Source organism: Gadus morhua, chromosome 22 (assembly GCF_902167405.1).
Source record: "Gadus morhua chromosome 22, gadMor3.0, whole genome shotgun sequence".
NCBI classification, from domain to species: Eukaryota; Metazoa; Chordata; class Actinopteri; order Gadiformes; family Gadidae; genus Gadus; species Gadus morhua.
This window is the reverse complement of record NC_044069.1, coordinates 18,419,050-18,438,596: the sequence shown is the minus strand read 5'-3', so window position 1 is coordinate 18,438,596 and position 19,547 is coordinate 18,419,050. Positions and strand designations below refer to the sequence as shown.

General features: G+C 48.5%; 1 protein-coding gene across 1 annotated transcript; it reads left to right on the top strand.

Annotated features, from left to right (window-relative positions):
• Nucleotides 1-86: 86 nt before the first annotated feature.
• On the top strand, nucleotides 87-3,075 carry arl4ab (ADP-ribosylation factor-like 4ab). The gene is made up of 3 exons (XM_030347347.1): nucleotides 87-847; nucleotides 1,510-1,850; nucleotides 1,895-3,075. The coding sequence occupies exons 2-3, from the start codon at nucleotides 1,660-1,662 to the stop codon at nucleotides 2,331-2,333; spliced, it is 630 nt and encodes a 209-aa protein (XP_030203207.1). The 5' UTR covers nucleotides 87-847; nucleotides 1,510-1,659; the 3' UTR covers nucleotides 2,334-3,075.
• The last annotated feature ends 16,472 nt before the right edge of the window (nucleotides 3,076-19,547 follow it).

The window sequence follows — 19,547 nt, the reverse complement described above, 5'->3', positions numbered from 1 at the left end:
ACACACACACACACACACACACACACACACACACACACACACACACACACACACAACACACAAAGAACCACTCATATAACACACATATAAACACTCATACAACACAAACACACATCGACCTGCAAACCACACACAAACTCAAAGTTTTGGCCAAAGACGTGTCAGGATATGTGTTTCAAATTGATGTGGGCTTAGCTCAGGACTTCTTACTCAACATCAATAATAATATATAACAGTTAATAATATTAACTTTTGTTAATTGTTCTAAAGATGAGAAGTAGGCCTCTATAGTTAAATTGCTTTTTTAGCGCTTCTCCAAAGACATAATCTTTATAAAGTCTGACATTTTTTACAGAAGGGAAACGGTATCAGGATTGTTTAGAGCTCTCATATTTGATATGGACATCAACACGCACATCAACACTCGCGCGCCCTTGCTCAGAGCGGGTTGACTGACAGGTGGCTGCGTGTGGGCGTGGCACGGAGACGCGCTACAGGCGGCACTTTTGTCCAATCACATCACGGGGATCCTGGGGGATGTTCGGAAGCAGCCAATTGGGCTTCGCGCTGATGATCGGGCGCTCCCCCTCGTGCGGAGAGAGGAGCGCCGACCGACGGACTTCGTGATCCAGTGGTCTCACGCGCCCCATGATCCAGTGGTCTTACGGACCCCCCTGATCCAGTGGTCTCACGGACCCAATGAAACAGTGGTATTACGGACTTCATGATCCAGTGGTCTCACGGACCCCATGATCGGTGGTCTCACGGACCCGGGAGGATCAGCCAGCAGGTCTCCAGCTTTTATCGATCCGTTTCTGTTCGCGATGGCTGAAGCAGCACCATGAGGGTAAGTGGCTCGGATTCATCTCGTCTCTTATGTCCTCCCAACATGGATAGGATAATGTTTATTAAACATACCAACCCTTAATAATCATTCTAAGAAGCTATCGGATGGGCTTGTGTGCTGTCAGGCTGCGTGCTGTTTCATCATAAGACTCAGGCTGAGCTCCAGCCCCGTGGCATACGTCTGGGCTTTTATTTTGTAACACTTGTTGTTTTAATGAAGCCCAGCCTCGTTCTATGTTACCGAGCAACACCTCTATGCCTGTCTCCGGGTGCCCTGCAGGAATCAAACCCACCACCTCCGTTAAAGATGCAAGGGTGGACGCTGTGGTCGAAACAGACATTCCCAAAAAAAAAACATCCTACCGCCTGGCCCTCTGATGTGACCCAGTGAATAGAAATTAGCGTATGAAATCCTTTGCTCCACCGCCTACATGTGCAAATGAGGGATCGGTCCACCCCACTGTTAAACGTGTCATTCATCTCCACTGAAAGGAGAGACGAGGATCGCCGCGCTGTCTTTGTAACGACGAATAGATATCCGAATTGTATTCACTAATCATTTACTTCTCCCATTGCAACCACGAACCAACCCAGCATATGTTATGTGTGTGTGTGCTGCTTGTATTTACACTTCAATGACAGTGTTGGCATTTTCTTTTGCAGGCCCCTGTTGCTGCACCAGCAGTGCCCTGGTAATAAGTGAAGACTGTTGAAGATCTTGCTGTGAGCCCAGCTCCCCCCCCCCCCCCCCCCCTCCTCGCCTCAAGCCTCTGGTGTCCACGGTGGACGTGACACCGGAGCAGCAGACCCACCATGGGGAACGGGCTCTCGTCGGACCGCCTCCTGCCCTGCCTGCCGTCCTTCCAGCCGCTTCACATCGTCATCCTGGGTCTCGACTGCGCCGGCAAGACCACCGTCCTGTATCGCCTGCGCTTCAACGAGTTCGTCAACACCGTGCCCACCAAGGGCTTCAACAGTGAGAAGATCAAGCTCTGGCTGGCGGCGGCGGCGGCGGCGGCGGCGGCGGCGGCGGCGGCGGCGGCGGCGGCGGCGGCGAACGGCGACGCCACTGGACGACCCCGTCGGCGTCCTTCCACTTCTGGGACGTGGGCGGCCAGGAGAAGCTGCGGCCGCTGTGGCGCTCGTACACGCGCTGCGCCGACGGCCTGGTGTTCGTGGTGGACTCGGTGGACGGCGAGCGCATGGAGGAGGCCAAGACGGAGCTGCACAAGATCACGCGGCTGGCCGAGAACCAGGGCGTGCCCGTGCTGGTGGTGGCCAACAAGCAGGACCTGCGGGACGCCCTGGCCCTGGCCGAGATGGAGCGGCTGCTGGCGCTGCGCGAGCTGGGGGCGGCCACGCCCTGGCACCTGCAGCCCGCCTGCGCCATCATCGGGGAGGGCCTGAGGGAGGGCGTGGACAAGCTGCACGCCATGATCGCCAAGCGGAGGAAGGCCCTCCGGCAGCAGAAGAAGAAGACCAGATGATGGCGGTGGTGGTGGTGGCGGTGGTGGTGGCGGCGGTGGCGTTTTACTTTGGGGTTCCTCACGCTTTTCCGTGGCAGTTTCATGGCACAAGGACCAGACACAGATCTTGCTACGTTGGAAATGCTTGGATGGATGAATGTCTTCGCCGCTTAAGACCCCCACCCCCATCCCCCTTGTCCCATTTCCCTCAAAGGGCGGGAAATAGGACACATTTTTCTGTTTGAGATCCGGGATCAAGGGGGCCTTTGCCTCCTAAACGTGGCTAATCCTGGCCTATAGCCCCCCTTAGGGAGGGAGGGTCATCCTGCCCTATAGCCCCTAGGGAGGAGAAACGTGACCTATAGCCCCCCAGGAGGAGAAACGTGACCTATAGCCCCCCTAGGGAGGAGAAACGTGACCTATAGCCCCCAGGAGGAGAAACGTGACCTATAGCCCCCCTAGGAGGATGAACGTGACCTATAGCCCCCCTAGGAGGATGAACGTGACCTATAGCCCCCTAGGGAGGAGAAATGTGACCTATAGCCCCCCTAGGAGGAGAACGTGACCTATAGCCCCCCAGGAGGAGGACGTGACCTATAGCCCCCAGGAGGAGGAACGTGACCTATAGCCCCCAGGAGGAGAAACGTGACCTATAGCCCCCCTAGGAGGTGAAACGTGACCTATAGCCCCCCAGGAGGAGGACGTGACCTATAGCCCCCCAGGAGGAGAAACGTGACCTATAGCCCCCCAGGAGGAGGACGTGACCTATAGCCCCAGGAGGAGGACGTGACCTATAGCCCCCCTAGGAGGAGAACGTGACCTATAGCCCCCCTAGGAGGAGAACGTGACCTATAGCCCCCCAGGAGGAGAACGTGACCTATAGCCCCCCTAGGAGGAGAACGTGACCTATAGCCCCCCAGGAGGAGAACGCGACCTGGTGCAGCTCTGTTACAGGCTGCAGGATGAGCTTGCACGTGTTATCCACAGATCAACCCCTTGAAGTCAGATCAGTTCTTCCTTTGAGGAACCCAGAGCCCCCCTCTCCCCCTCACCCTCCCTGTGGTCTGGTTGGAGCCGGTCCAGGCCTGTTCGTCCGGCCAAACAGCACGCTGTCCGTCTTCTGCTCTCTGAAACCCGATAGTGTTGATTTATTTTGCTCGGCCTCAATGTTTTGATTTGACTGAGCAGACTCAGTGACGCTGAGCCTCATGTTCCGTGAGTACGCCAAAGTGTTCTGTCACACAGCCCTGTGGGTCCCCGGTGCCCACCATGGAGAACACACCCTGGGGTGTCCCACCCGTCCTAGGGAGGGTTCAGAAGCCCACCTGCGGTGCATTTTTAGAGACCCTTCTTTTTCTTTTTTACCAGAACTCTTCGAAGATTGCACAAGACGGGAGCAAAACTAAGAGCGGACTTTAAACGTTGCAGATGTCAATCATTGTAGCCCGAGGTGAACGGCCTCCATGTTGTCCACTATAAACAGACCAGATGTTTACATTCCATTGGAAGACTCGCTGGAAGATCCTCCAGCTGTCTGTAGCCTCGATGTATCTCATATCACAGGATATAGTCTCAGATAGACTGCAAGGTGTGAGTTTATCACCAGCTTCACTCTCTTGGGCTCCAGTTGGCCAGTCATCCCTCCCAGCCAGAGAGAGAGAGAGCAAATCAAGATGCACTTTACCGGTCCTGCCCTACTCTGAACTTTTAATTCAGCAAAGTTTTGTATATGGTTGTAATACGAAAAAGGATATTGGAAATATTGCTTCAAATGAAGCATTAATGTTGAAAATAAAGGTTTTTATGCTGTGGCCGATTTTCACCCTTTTCGCTCTGTGTGTGCTTTTGGAAGGATATTATATTTATGTGATGGATTGAATTTGTTCTCGGAATAAATAAAGCAACAATAAGACACAGGAGGCGGGGCCGCGTGTTTCCTTCCTCGCGTCCTTTCTGCATAGCCCAGGTGGGGACGGCCGCATTCCATTCGTTCGCTTCACCCAATTGTAACACATTTTTCCAATTAGCCTTTTCTAAACATGGTTAACATGTTTTCGTCCAAGTCAACGAAGCAAAGATGCCTCAAGCGGTGATGGTGGGGGGGGGGGGATATTAAACAATTTGAATTGCCATCCACCAATTATTAATGGCAATTAGTGGTCTAAACTAATGGTTTACATCAGAGAATACACCAAACGTTTTTTTACATGGCACAGGGCCAACGAGGGGACATCATCATTGTGAGGAGCCAGCTGTAGCTCCAGTCTACCCATCGATTTGAGCGATGGGCACTGGGAACAGTGGGGGACGTTGTTTGGTTCGTTAGGAGCGTTGTGTTGGACGATAGCGCCTGCCAGTTCTGGTTCCAGCAAGATGTGACCCTCTCAGAACAATAACAAGCACAAACAAGAGGAAGGAAGTGGTGTGTGTGTGGTGTGTGTGTGTGTGTGTTGGTGCGTGTGCATGTGCGGCATACAACAAATACAACCTTGAGGACAGTGGGTTGAAGTTGAAACGCGACTGCATTTTTGCAACTATTAATGGCTTTAATGTTGTGGATTAGATACAGTGTACACAGTATTAGAAAATAGAAACACTCTAAATATCATATTGTCTTAATGTGTCTGTGTGTGTGCGTGCATGCGTACAGTGATTCACCCTTTGCTGAAAATCGTTGCCAGTGACACATTCTTTCAATTATATGATGAAATATGTGAGCGAAAAGTCCTTCCAAAGCAAAACATTGTTCCAGGATCTGTTAGAGAGTCTGTTAGATCAGAAACTATCCCAGACGCTATTTGAAATGCAGAGTTTTATTCAATAAATTATTCAGGAATATAGAAAACAATAAGTTCCTTTTCCATGGCATGCACGGCTAATGAGGCACATTTATACATCATATAAAAATATATATGTAATTATTTATATATTTACAATTGTTCAATAAGCAGTAGAAAAAGTTGCATCATAAACAGGTCTTTCTTTAAGATGTACATTTTTGCATGTTTTCTGTACACCCAATGTTCTCGCGTGCTTCTCTAAGTCTCCTCAAATGAAAGTTGGACTGAAACATGCCCCTGGCCTTCTGACATTCAGGAGCAGGCTGGGAAGGTGGGAACCTACCCTCATCCTCATCTTCAAACTGCTTATCCGGGGTCGGGTCACGGGGGGCAGTAGCTCTAGCAGGGGGCCCCAGACTTCCCTTTCCCGGGCCACATTGACCAGCTCTGACGGGGGGATCCCGAGGCGTTCCCAGGCCAGTGTTGAGATATCTCTCCACCTAGTCCTGGGACTTCCCAGAGGACTCCTCCCCATTGGACGTGCCTGGAACACCTCCCAAGGGGGGCACCCAGTGGGCGTCCTTACCAGATGCCCGAACTGGGAGTAGACGGGAACCTACCTATATTCCTCATGTTTTTATTTCATAATTTGTAGCTCGACCAAAACACTGTTTTCACACTGAATTTCCCTTTGGGATTTTTCCATGTTAAGCGATATCTTAAACCTGATCTGATTGAGAGGTGAGTGGACTTCAAGAGCCAGAGGTCTGGGGGTCTGGACATCCCCTCAGAGGGACCCCCTGTGGGAATGGGTTCGTGGACCGACACGTTGGGCTCCAGCCCTTTTCCAGGAACGTCGACCAGGAAAGAGTCTGTGTGATGGAGGGAGGGGATGCACCCGGCCTGGTTGATCCCATGCCATCCAATCAGAGTCCCTTTCCTGCCTCGTAATGACCCAAATCCTGCCTCCGCCCTCCCCCGGGGAGCCGGCGTGATGTCAAGGGCACGGGATCAACGTGCTGAGACCAGGGTCTGGGCGAGATCCAAGATGGCTGCCTTCTGACCCTGCTGATTCAGAAAGGTTGTTCTGGTTCCAAACACATCTTCCTCCCCTTGGCCCCGGGATCCCCACCTCCCTCCCTTCCTCCTAGACTTGGAGTTCCCAGAAGTTACAAACTATCTGGGCTGTGCTCTCCATCTGAAACGGCTGTGCACTTTATTGCCTCTCCAGTTCCCGACAATGCGAGGCAATAAAAGTCAGCGACCGATTCCAGGGTAGCTACCAAACGCTCATGTCATGCCTATGTCAGTACCTATATCAGTTCACATTTCCCCGGTTATTGTAACCTGTAGGGCTTTCCTTTTTGAGTCTCCTCAGCAGAGCCTGAGGAAACGGTCGCGCCGTACGTGTGAAGCTCTGTCCTCAGCCGTTACTTTTACGACGCCTGTAAGCACCGTGCCTGGAGAGGTGTGGGAGCAGTCAAGCTGTCCCTAAACATCGAGTGTGTGAACTGCTAATCTGTCCCCTCCCTGCCCTGCCCTCACCGGTCGGGCGTCAGCTCTGACGGGTGTGAGCTACGCACAGCGAGCCGTTAAGACAGGAGGACGCGACGATAAGAGAGGAGGAACTCTCGCCCCTCCCTTGGCCTCGTCCATTTCCTTAGAATAACCCCCCCCCCCCCCCCACCCCACACCCCAGGCCCCACTGATACTCACAGCCAACCCCCTCCCACTGGAGGGCCACGAGAGCCGAGCAGGAAGAGGGTCTGAATGTGGCTGAATGGCCTCAATGAAAAGCACTTTCAGTTGATATTAGAAACAATCTCCATTTTGCCAAAATAAACAATCCCTAAAGCGATCTTTTCCAAGTGTGATTCCTGAATGCCGTCTGGTCACTTTGATAACCATAGAGCTAGATTGTCCCTGGATGAAACGGCCTTTCAGTGTTTTGTCCTGAATATTTTGAAGCTGGCCCGTGTCTCTGTACACGTGCCTCCGAGCACACACGCCTGCTTCATATCAGACCGCTTCACGATGGCGGCCAGATCGCTGCTCTCCTGGACGGTAGAGGAAGAGGACATCTGTACTCGAGACGAGATCAAGGAGCGTCTCACAGAGTTACGTAAACAGTGACCTTCCCCCAGACCTCGGCCGTGGAGATCTGCTTTCATCCTTGTTTGGACCGCTGCTCTCCCATGATCAGTGTCTAGCCCCAGTCCGGAGACGCTGAGAGGAGCCACAGGTCTCCCAGGGCCCTGCTTGTTTATCTGACGCGCCTGTCCTGTTCCAGGCGGGCAGGGCTGCTCTGTCGCCGCTGTCCCCACATCAGACTGTGTTAAACAGCACCATAATGCTAACGTTATGCGGCGTTCATCGATGGAATCCTGAATGCCACACGCTTTTTCAAAATGAATGTTTTTGAATGTGCAGGGTGGTTGATAAAAAGGTGACTTTGAGAATGCGTCCTTGACATTGTCTGGTATGTGTATGAGCAGGAATACAAAGACGTCGGTATCGCCACGGGAGTACGGAACCTTTGAGAGCTTGAGGAGCTACATGTGGAGGGGGCCGCTGGAGACTGGGCATCAGTCAGGGGCGGTCAGGGGTGGAACGCAGCACTTTGATCTGGGCCACAGATGTTACTGTAAGAGGCAAGAAAAAGGGTTTATCGCTCAAGATTTTACAGAAACTGTTCTCTCTTGATTTAGAGAATATAAATCCCTCTTTCCCCCCCCCCTCCCTCCCCTCTCTATTCATCCCTCTCCCCTCGCTGTCTGCTCCTGTTGCTCCACTTCAAACGCTTTCTATCATTTTAATTTCTTTGACTATTCAGGCTTCGAGTTATCAAGGAGACAGATTTGTCCTCAGACGATTTGTGTCATGGTTCAGTATGAACAGTAATGTAGTGTGCGTGTGTGTGCATCAAAAAGTGTGAGTGTGTGCATACACAAATGTGTGTGTGTATGTGGTGTATGCAAGCATGTGAGTGTGTGTATGAATGTGTGTGTGTATGGGCACACATGTGTTTTTATGTGTGTGTGTCCTAGCAGCAGCGACCCTGCAATGCTCAGCGCAGGAAGTGTGTTTTGTCGGCGGCAGAGTCTTTGTTAACACAGAGGGCGGAGATGGGTTTCCTTCCTCGGCCTCCTCCCGGCCGGCCTACTGGGCTCAGACCAGCTCGGTACCCATCATGCCTCAGTGCGTCCCAGTAAACAGGTCCTGATCCGCGTCCTCTTCCCTTCGTGTGGATCATCAAAGCTAACCGACGGGCGCCGTGCGGCCGTCCCGCCCCCCTCCATCGCCGGTGGAAGTGGAGCAGCAGCCAATCAGGACAGCGTGTTCATCAGTGGTCCGACGTCTGCAGGAAACATCAACAAACATCTGCATGTCTACAAGCCTTTCAACCCACCTTCCAAGCAAGTCCCATGTGAAGCAACAGGAGCGCTCGTTGTTGTGATCGCCACGTGGACGTGGTGTTCTGGGTACGATGTTGCTCCACCTTCCCCGGCTCTCGTAACGGTACTGAGAGCAGCTGCCCTGCATGTGTGGACCTGTCTGCTGCTCTCTCCGACGACGCCGGCTCCATGCCTCTGGCGTCTAGACCAAACAGACGCTCCCCGGCTATAGGGGCACGCCATTCCTCCCAGTCGAAGCTCTGTGATGGAACGAGAAGGCCGGAGGAACGAAGGCACTGCAGAGCTTCTAAATGTTGCATGCAGCAGATGCAGAGAAGAGAGTTGTATACTGGGAAGAGTCTGCCCGGCAACAAGGGCATCAGCCACTAATGTCACAACAACAAGTGTTGTTGTTTCACGGCCTACAGCAGTGAGGTGATTACTAGGATTATAATTATATTCATGAGGTTATAAGGAACGCTGGCCCACAGGGGAACAACACATGCATATGGGCTAGGTCTGGCTGTTGAGGTTTGGTCATGAGCGCAGACACATTGAAGCAGATCGAAATTATTTATTCAGTTTTGAAAAGCGAATCAATGATTATCAAAGCTATTGATCTATCCTTAATCCGCCTAAAAAATTGACAGAAGACCAAACAGGGGAATACATGAGAGGGGGCAGCGACACCCAGCTTTTATTTTCGACAAGTGTTTCCATGACAACGCAGCAGGGAAAGCGCACTAAAAAAGCAAACACTTAGAAAGATGTTGGCGTGCCTTGGGACAGGAATGTGCACTCCTGGGTTCTGCAGAGTCGAGGAAAGCCCTCTGAGGAGGGCCCCTGCAGGAGGGGTCCGGGCCCTGGGGGGGGGGGGGGGGGGGGGGGGGGGGGGTGGAGGGGAGGAGGGCGTTTAAGAAGGGGATGTTTGCAAAGGTGAACCAATAGGATTATCTTCCTGGCAGGTAGCAGGAAAACACAAGCCCCCCCCCCCCCCCCACACACACACACACACACACACACACACACACACACACACACACACACACACACACACACACACACACACACACACACAGACACACACACACACACACACACACACACACACACATACACTCATTCACTCACTCACACACACACACACACAAACACATTTCAGTGTTTATTTATTGATTCGGTTGTTTAAAAGCTCTGCCACAAAAGACACACACACACACACACAAACACACACACACCTGGAAAAGCTTAGGATCCTCGTGGCGTCCCTGATCCCAAGTCAACTAGTTGTTGTGTCTTTCTCCCATTAATGTTTGGGAACACAATAAGTAGATCATCAACAGGAAACAAAGGGGGGATTTAGCTGTGTATACTCTCCTAATGTGGGGCTTTCCTCAGTGAGGTCAGAGACCAGGGGCAAAACACTGAAACAAAAGGCAGCCCTGAAAATAAATCATTGAATTTTCATTCACTATAAACAGCCAATGGAAGTAACATAATCACACCGTGACCACATCACTACCATCATGATGAATGTATTATATTGACATCGTGTTCCAAGTAACAACCTGTCGTTACTCATCAGCCCAAAGCAGGTAGAAACTGCTAATCTGGTTATTATTCAGTTCTCAGTTGAAACATGAATATATATTGGCCACGCCTAATCCATCTCTCTATTTAAAAAGACCACACAGACCCTGGCCCATGGGGCCTTGAATGCTCTGTCCTCTGCTCTGTCATGTGGACCCTCACCCCCTCACCATGTGGACCCTCACCCCCTCACCATGTGGACCCTCACCCCCTCACCATGTGGACCCTCACCCCCTCACCTTGTAGACCCTCACTCCCTCACCATGTAGACCCTCTCCCACTCAGCGCGAACACAACAATGGCCAGGAAGGATGTGTGGTCATGTGAGGAGGGAAACAGCAGGAGAGACAGGACACTGCTGGCCTGCACACACACACACACACACACACACACACACACACACACACACACACACACACACACACACACACACACACACACACACACACACACACATACACACAAACAAACAGACACAGACACGCATACAATCTAGCACACACATATTTACACACATACACATGTGTATATAAATAAAATACACATCCACCCACATTCAGCCTGTTGACCGTCCTGAACCCGTTCTGACCTCCTGTTTGGGATCAGGTTGTTATGTTTCATGCAACAATCCGGCCCATGAACCACCACCAGCCATAACAACACACGACACACCAAAGTGACAGATATATAAGACTGCGACAAGCTGATTAACAGAAAACACCAACACAAAACTCACAACACAACTGTAAATGCCTAGACACTAATGCAAAAAGCCACATCACACTAATGCAAAAGCCACAACACGTCTGCAGAAGCCATAACACGAATGCAAAGCCACAACTCCAATGCAAAAGCCTCGCCGACAGCTGTTGACAATGAAACAGACCGACTCTCATTGCCTCCCCATGTGGAAGAGGAAAGGTCTTCTTTGAGTACAGATTACAACGTAGGCCTGTTGTCCTTTATGTGGATTCAACCTACTCTCTGGACCACATTCTGCACTTTGTGATGAAAACATCATATTGTTGTATGACGCCGATCTAAAAGATGTATATCTTTGATAATAATAGTCAGCCGCATTGCGCTTGTGATTTTGGATTTGCATGCATTTGGGTTATGCTGTTCATTCAACACCATATGAGTTAGAGAGGAACAGGACATAAAGTCATACAGGATGGTGGGTGATGTGTGGCTGGCTCTGACTCGGGGGGGAAAGCTGTCCCATATCCCTCGTATACGATGCAGAACCTCACTCACAGACACACACACATACACTCTCACACACACACACACACACACACACACAGACACACACTCACACAAAACACACACACACACACACACACACACACACACACACACACACATACAAAAACACACACATACACACACAAAAACACACACATACAAAAACACACAGACACAGACACCAAGAAACATACCGACATACACACACAGTCACACACCAACAAACATCCATGCAATCACAATATAACACAGTGCTCTAGCGCTGCCGGAATCCATATGTGTGCACAATGACTCAAAACATGTCAACTACCGAAAACCCCCGACATACGAACACACACCCACCACAGGGAGTTCGGTGTGAGCCATGCAGAGCAGAGCTGTGGAGTGTGAAGTTAATGAGGGCTGCATGTTGCCCCAAAGCTCTGAGGAGACCTTCGTCTCAGACAGTACCCCCACAGTAGGGATTAAACCACAAGAATACACAAACACACACTAACAATTAGCTGATTCATTGCTGATGGGGATGCAGTAGTGGTTCGGGCATCTAGCTCAGAAACAGGGGCAGGTAAGCCCTTGGGGTCGTCCCTCAAACCCTACATTCCAAATGCTGAGTATAAAAAGGGATCACAATATTACATTATTATATTAAAGGAGCGCCCTGAAGGCCTCCAGGGGCGTGTCTGAGGGAGGGGGACGCCCTGCTGGCCCACAGAGACACGCCCTGAACGCCTTCAAACATGCTCTCCTCAAAGCACATCATGGAAGGTCTGGGGTTGGTGATGCTAAACCTGAACATGATGTCATCACGGGGGGGGGGGGGAGATCAGGGCTGGGGGCCGACATAGTTGATGATATCGGACCACACTTTATCCAGAAGCAGGTTGTATGTTTTTGATGCATGCAAACACACACACACACACACACACACACACAACCAGTCACGTACACACACGTACACACACACAACTACACGAACAAACACACAAACACACACAACCAGTGACACACACAACCACACAGGCACAGTCACACAAACACCCAAACACTCACACGAAAATACACACACAACACCTCACGCACACAAACACACACACAACCACGCAAATACACGGTGACCTCTTCACCCTATTCCACTGAATGCTGTGTAGTCATGACGAAGGGATCTGTGTCTTCGTCGGACTGGTCCAATGTAGTCATAACAACAAACTAGGGCTGGCCGATTAATCTAATTTTGATTGCGATTTCGATTTTAGCATAAAACAATCACAAAATTAACATAATCGAGTTTTTCGATTATTGATTACTATGGTTTAAATTGTATGTTTTATAGAAAGGGCAGAACAGCTGATACATATCTGCATATTATTTTAGATTGGAACATTTTCTTTTTGACCATTTTGTTTATTTTTTAGGCGAAATTTCAAAGTTCTAGGTTACAACATTTTTTTTGGGGGAGGCATGCTGAATGCATGTTTTCAAACTCAAAAATAACTGTTTGAATAATCGTGATTTCAATTTTGACCAAATAATCGTGATTATGATTTTTCCCATAATCGAGCAGCCCTATTATAAACCATGCATAGAAATCCCTTATGGAGGCAGTCATCAGTCCATCCTGGGACCTGGACCGGGGGTTTTGCCTCCTCAGTTTGGGTTCATCACAAGTAAGTCTCTCTTTCTGGTTACAAATAGCTAGTATTCTTAGAAAATGTATCAAATGAATTGAAATAGCACCATTTGGTGCAAATATTTATATTATATATTATTAGACCAAATATGTTACTCATAAGGAACTTTTCAACCATTAACAAAAAGCATTAAGTTAGAAATTAAGAAAAAAACAAAAGAGCTTCCTAAACGGAAAGGTCTAATCTTGTCTTTAGGCCAGTGCTTGTGGAGGAACACAGAACTGAAGAAGAGGCAGTTTGCCAAAGATGGGTCAGGGCTCGGATAAGAAACATAATAGAGAGAGTTGATGATGATGAAGAGGCAGCCAGCTTGGCCAAGCAACACTGGCCTGGCAGCTGACCCAAAGAAAACACTGAAACAATCAGTTTGAATTGAGGAAACGGATGGCGCAAAGACAGGAAGCAAATCAGCCCAAAGGGAAACATGCTGCAAACTGATCAGTTTTAACACCTACGGCTAATGTGTGTGTGTGTGTGTGTGTGTTTGTGTGTGTGTGATTTTGTGTTTGTGTGTTTGACTTTCTGTATGTGTGTGTGTGTAGTGCGGGTGTGTGTGTGTGTGTGTGTGTGTGTGTGTGTGTGTGTGTGTGTTATGTGTGTGTGTGTGTGTGTGTGTGTGTTTGTGTGTGTGTGTGTGTGTGTGTGTGTGTGTGTGTGTGTGTGTGTGTGTGTGTGTGTGTGTGTGTGTGTGTGTCAGTGCATGTGTGTCAGTGCGTGTGTATGTGTGTGTCTGCGTGAGTGTGCGTGAGTTTGTGCTTGCGTATGCACGTGTGTGTGTGTTGTGTGTGTGTGTGTGTGTGTGTGTGTGTGTGTGTGTGTGTGTGTGTGTGTGTGTGTGTGTGTGTGTGTGGTGTGTGTTTGTGTGTGTGTCTTCCATCTCTCCCATATAGCCCCAAGCTCGAGCCCCCTTGCAAATTGTGTAACTTCTTGCACCTTAATACTTGTATTGTATGTTTTGAGTGTTTTATTTTGAGCGCCATTTTCTAGTTATCTTAAACCGTTTCTCCCTTTCCCAAGTTAATTATCGTAATTGTCAAACTACTTTGAAGTCAAGTCAAGTAAAGAACCTTTAACTTATATAGCCCCTAATCCATTCTCAAAGAGGTCTACAGGCCATGTCTTTATGACAGCCCCTAACCCTAGCCCCCCAGGGGCGAGATAAAGCTTAATGCCCGAGGAAGAGGCCGTGGGCAGGGGAGGTGGGGCCCTCCCCCAGGCCCGGTGAGGGGGACAACAGGGCCCTAAATCACCTAAAAGCGAACAAGCAAACCTTTTTGAAACACAACAGGGGAAAACGGAAAATTTGTATTGTCCACGTGAAGGTGGCAAGCTGGTGAGAGGCTGGGGGGCTTCTGGGTTGTCCAGGGGTCCAGTCTCCACACACCTCTGTGGTTGGATGGGGCTGGAGGAACATACAGCCAGGGAAGCTCTTATTCTGTACCCATGGGAAGCAGGGTGGACTAGTACTGGTGAAATCAGCTGTAACCAGAGAGGAGGGCCTCTCCGATGAGCCACAGCAGAGAGTAAAGAGGTGGGTTTTAGTTTAGGTTTGAGTTTTGAATCAGCATCCCCGATAACAGGTGGCAGACTATTCCTTACATAAGAGACCTCGCGGTGCTCTTGAAATGAGAAAGAGGACCATCACCCGCGCCCCCTCGCTGTCTCAGGGGCTGTCTTTCTCAAAACACTGAAACTATGTTGGTATTTCCTCATCTTTCCATTCATTTGCATGTCGAGTCCACGTCTAGACATTTCTCTGTAGAAGGCTATCCACGTTACACAACTATCCTGCTCACACAGCAGGTTGTCTGGGCTGGTTTAGTGGAATGTCTCCACGTCTCTCAATGCCAACAACACATTTTTGTGCTCTGTGTTTGTCTTCATCCAAATGTTGTAAAAACGTTGTCCAAAAATTAATTATTTAGCAGATAAAATAAAGATTTAGTACAGTAAAACACACAGCTGAAAACGTCCCCTGTGTATTCTATCACATCACATCCATCGACCAAGACTCTTGAAACTCTGGATGCTTGAATGTGTGCAGCGTGAGAGATGAGCAGAGGTCTGGAGGCTGCGGTCCCGCTGGTGCAGTGGGGCCGAGTGCAGTGTGGCCCAGGGCATGTCCCTACGCTTACATAATGGGGATGTGTGCTACAGCAGCTAGCTGCTCCCAGGGTACACTGAGACCTAACGTCTCGCTAATTCATAGTGATCAAACCCCACAACAGATTATAAATGTTTGAAGATGGATTAAGACATATTTTATTTGGAAAATATCCCCTAATGCCACAAAGAGAAATACATATTAATCAAAGGCATACTTCATCACAGCTTGGGCTAAAAGCAGAACATGAATGGTGGGCCCTACTGGACCAAGCTACCAGATTGTTATGCTGATTATCTCTCCCCTTGGACTGCATTACCTACACCAGTGTGGACTGAGATAAGAGAGGTGAAGAACGTTGATGGAAGTGCAATTATTTAGGGGAACGATTAATTCCACTCCAATACTATTTATCCTTAATGGAGAACGCTGAAGGGCAAAAACCTTCCATCAACGATACAAAAAAAGACAAAAAAAAACACTTGCCGCTAAAGATATGGGTGCATTGGTTGGGTATGAAACAGATGAAAGGATGTGTGGGTAGAATAGTGTGTGCCTAGCAGTATAGCCCCCAGCTGTTTCTGAGCAGGTGTGCCTCCACCTTCTCACAAGGACAGCAGAAGTAGGTCAAATCTGAGCCAAGCAATACAGTGCTACCTTCATACTGTATCCCAGACAGCCGCGAGTCAAGGGAGCAGGGGATGGGGTTGGGAGACTCCTCTCTGACCTGCCTGAGCTGACATAATAAAGACGTACTGATTGCACGCTGGCAGTATGTATTATAAAGGGAAGAACGTACATTTATGTGTATGCAAATATGCCTTTTATATCCTCGTCACATCACAGTTAATATCCAACCAAACATTGACATTGGATCAATGTTGTCAAAATGTACTCTATTGGCCTACATGATGAAATGTAAAATACACATTGTTGCTTGATTACTCAACGGCATTTCCAAACAAGGCACAACTCTACAAACGCTCAGCTATTTAGATTTAGTATGTTTAAATCAAACAAATGTTTGTTATTATCTGCTTTCCTGAAGCCAAGTGTGTCTGTTAATGGACTGATTGTTTAACCTCATGACCTAAAGCCCTAGTTGGAACAGAAAGATACTTGTGTGTCTTCATACCCATATCAAATTAATACAAAATAGGAACATAGGAATAACGTCAGAGGATTTTTCTCATGCAGAACTATTCTTTATAATCCAGGGATTGCGACAATGAACTCGATCTTAGAAGTAACAATGTCACGGCTGGTGTTTCATCTGAACCCTTCTTTCTTTCTACTTCTGGACCCCTGTTCCCCCAGTTCTAGAAACGCACATGGCTTGAAAGCAAATATGTGTGTGAAGCTATGACTTAAGGATCCTTCTACTGGCTCTCCAGCAGTGGGTGAATGGCTGACGCAATTCAGCCTCGGCAGAGTTTTTGTCTGTGTTCCGCCATGGCTTAGTGCACTGACGCCTCTCACGTGAGATGCACGCGGAAATAATCAAACCTCTGCATGGCTGTCCTGAGGCCAGCGCATTCAGAGCATGCCTTTCACGTTGTGATTGTTTGTTTTCTTAACCACCAAACAATTATTGGATGACGTTGTGTGTCGAGGTTTGGCTGTGCGGCTCAATTGGCCTGGTTCAGCTGTCAGGGCTGTCAATGGTGAGTCTGGTGCTCACATCCATCATTTGAAACACCCTGCGCCGCTCAATATGGAAGCCTTCCCTCAAACAGATTCCCTCCCACCTCCACCTGTTCAGCAATAGCCTGACCTGTGTAAGCGGTGGGAGGAAGGGAACCACTATTCTATTCTGTCTGAAGAACTCTACAGTCTGATATGTGGACCGAGTAGACCTACTAATGCTTAGCAGTAACCTGGAACAGCATTCAAATGAAACAGAGGACGGTGAGTATCCGTCTGCTTGTTTTAACAAGATGTTTTCTGATTGGATATGCAATGTGTCATCACAGCATCGAGATTTTTGGACCTAACCCATTAATAGTTTTAAATAATAACATTTTCTGTATTTTTGGTGATTTATTACGCGTGGCAGCCGGAAACAGACACACTATTTTTCTATATCTGACAAATTGGTATAGTAATTAACGTAGAATCTTAAACACGAGACTGTTGGATCTAGTTATGGGGGATTGACTCAGATAGGGAACTGTATTGTTGTTAGAACAAACACACATTTGTCTTTACTACAGTGGACCAGTTCAGACCGGCCATGTACTAATACTCAAAAATAAACATTCCTATAACTCAAACATGTTCTGTTAATCTAAGCATGTGTTACGCTATAAAACCAGACCGCCCTGTGGGGAACCTATTGGCTTGTTCTGTTCTTTGTGCGCCATGTATTCATTCACTTTTATCATCTACCCTGGTGTGTATCTACACATCTCTCTCTCTCTCTCTCTCTCTCTCTCTCTCTCTCTCTCTCTCTCTCTCTCTCTCTCTCTCTCTCTCTCTTCTCTCTCTCTCCTCTTCTCTTTCTCTCTCTCTCTCTCTCTCTCTCTCTCTCTTCTCTCTCTCTCTCTCTCTCTCTCTTCTCTGTCACGGGGCCCCGGGGCCCAGAGCAAGGGCCTCCTCTGTGGTGGTCCTGAGTGGTTCCTGACTCTCCCCCTTCTGTAAATGGCCAATGACTCCACTTGTCTCTACATTATCCGCCCCATCGGACTGAATACACGTGCCTGCACATTGCATACACACACACAGACACACACAGTCACACGTTAAAAACACACACCACACACACACAAAACACACACACAATCACTCACCCACAGAAACACACACACACACGCACACACACACACACACACACACACACACACACACACACACACAAACATACACACACTCATCCGCAGAAACACAGACGGACACACACCTGCATGCATAAATACACACACGCACACACGCACACAAGCACACACGCACACACACACACACACACACACACACACACACACACACACACACACACACACACACACACACACACACACACACACACACACACACACACACACACACACACACACACACACAGCTGCTTCCCAGTCCCTAGAAGGCTGTGCTGCTGTCCCTCTCTTGGCAGTGTGGACGTGGAGCAGCGGCCTCACAGCCAAACAGTTTAGTCAGTCGGTCTGGTCATCTCTCCTGACTCTCCATTCTCTACGACCACATTCACTTTCATCACAATAATTGCATTATTTAATTCAGATTGACATTTGTGTTGCGTTGTGTTGTGTTGTGCGTACATTACACCAGCCTCAGCCATATGGTCATTCAACTTTTGAACTGAATACATTTTACATAGTTTGATTTGTTGTTTTTCACATTTAATTTTCATACAATTTAAACCATCAATACAGAATCATAGCTACTTTGTAAGTACCTTACAAATAACTAACTCTTTTGTGAGCTCATTTAAAGTGAAGACTATATATGCCTTACTTCATGTTACTACATTTACTTTGAAACTTATCATGAAATGCAGCATTGTTAATTGTTTTTAAAATATGAATAACACATTGTAAACAGTGTAAGTCAGTAACTTACACTGTATAAATGATTTTACAAACCATTATCTTATTGTCTCGTTAATAATTGATAACTGATTATGAATAGCGAAAAAAAATCATGAATAAACAATGCTTCATTAATGTGGAACTCTACTATTTGCTACTGCTTCATTAGCAAATTAAAGGTGGTTTATTTGCTATCAAACTTTTAAATTCAAACAAGACAGACACTGCTGTTTGAATTCAAACAGTTCCTTTCCATCCCCTCAGCTCCCTGCTCATTGGCCCAGAGAGTTAACCCACGGTGGTCGAGGGATGTTTGCGGTATGGTGCCCACACGCCTGTGATCCACTTCCTGTTTGGCGGCTGTGCTGTGGACCTCCTCTGGGCTCTGTGACCCGGCCGGCTCACTCAGGACGTCCCGCCCGCTCTGTTGTCGTCATGCGTGTAACTCTGGCTCCCGAAGCGGCCTCGGCCATCACCACACGCTTTCCTCCCCGGTGGGGAGGATGCCTGCCAGCACGCGCCTCAGGCAGCCCCGTGCAGAGGACACGGACAGATCAGGACCGGGGGGTCCGCTGGGATCCAGCCCCTCTGTCTCGGTCCAGGTGCAGGCCTCGGTCTCATTTCCACAGAACGGTGAAACTCCAAAGGCTCTTTCCTCCTTTATCTCCACAATGCTCTTCTTTAAGAGATATGTATCTATTTTTTATACAGGCTCAATTGAATTGTAATATTATACAAACTTAAACTTAAAGCTGTTGTTCAATTGTAAAGCAATTGTAACCCTTGATTTTGGGGGGTCCCCCATATGTTGAAATTCATTCTCAAGAGGAACATTTTTGGTTTCATGATCATAATCATCCCAGGCGTTTATTCCTGCCATCTTCTCTT

What these genes read in the sequence shown, in the direction of transcription:
- arl4ab (XM_030347347.1), top strand. Translation starts at nt 1,660, where the DNA reads ATGGGGAACGGGCTCTCGTCGGACCGCCTCCTGCCCTGCCTGCCGTCC. An exon ending in ATCAAGCTCTGGCTGGCGGC is followed by an intron (nt 1,851 to 1,894) that starts GGCGGCGGCGGC and finishes CGGCGGCGGCGG; the next exon opens with CGGCGGCGAACGGCGACGCC.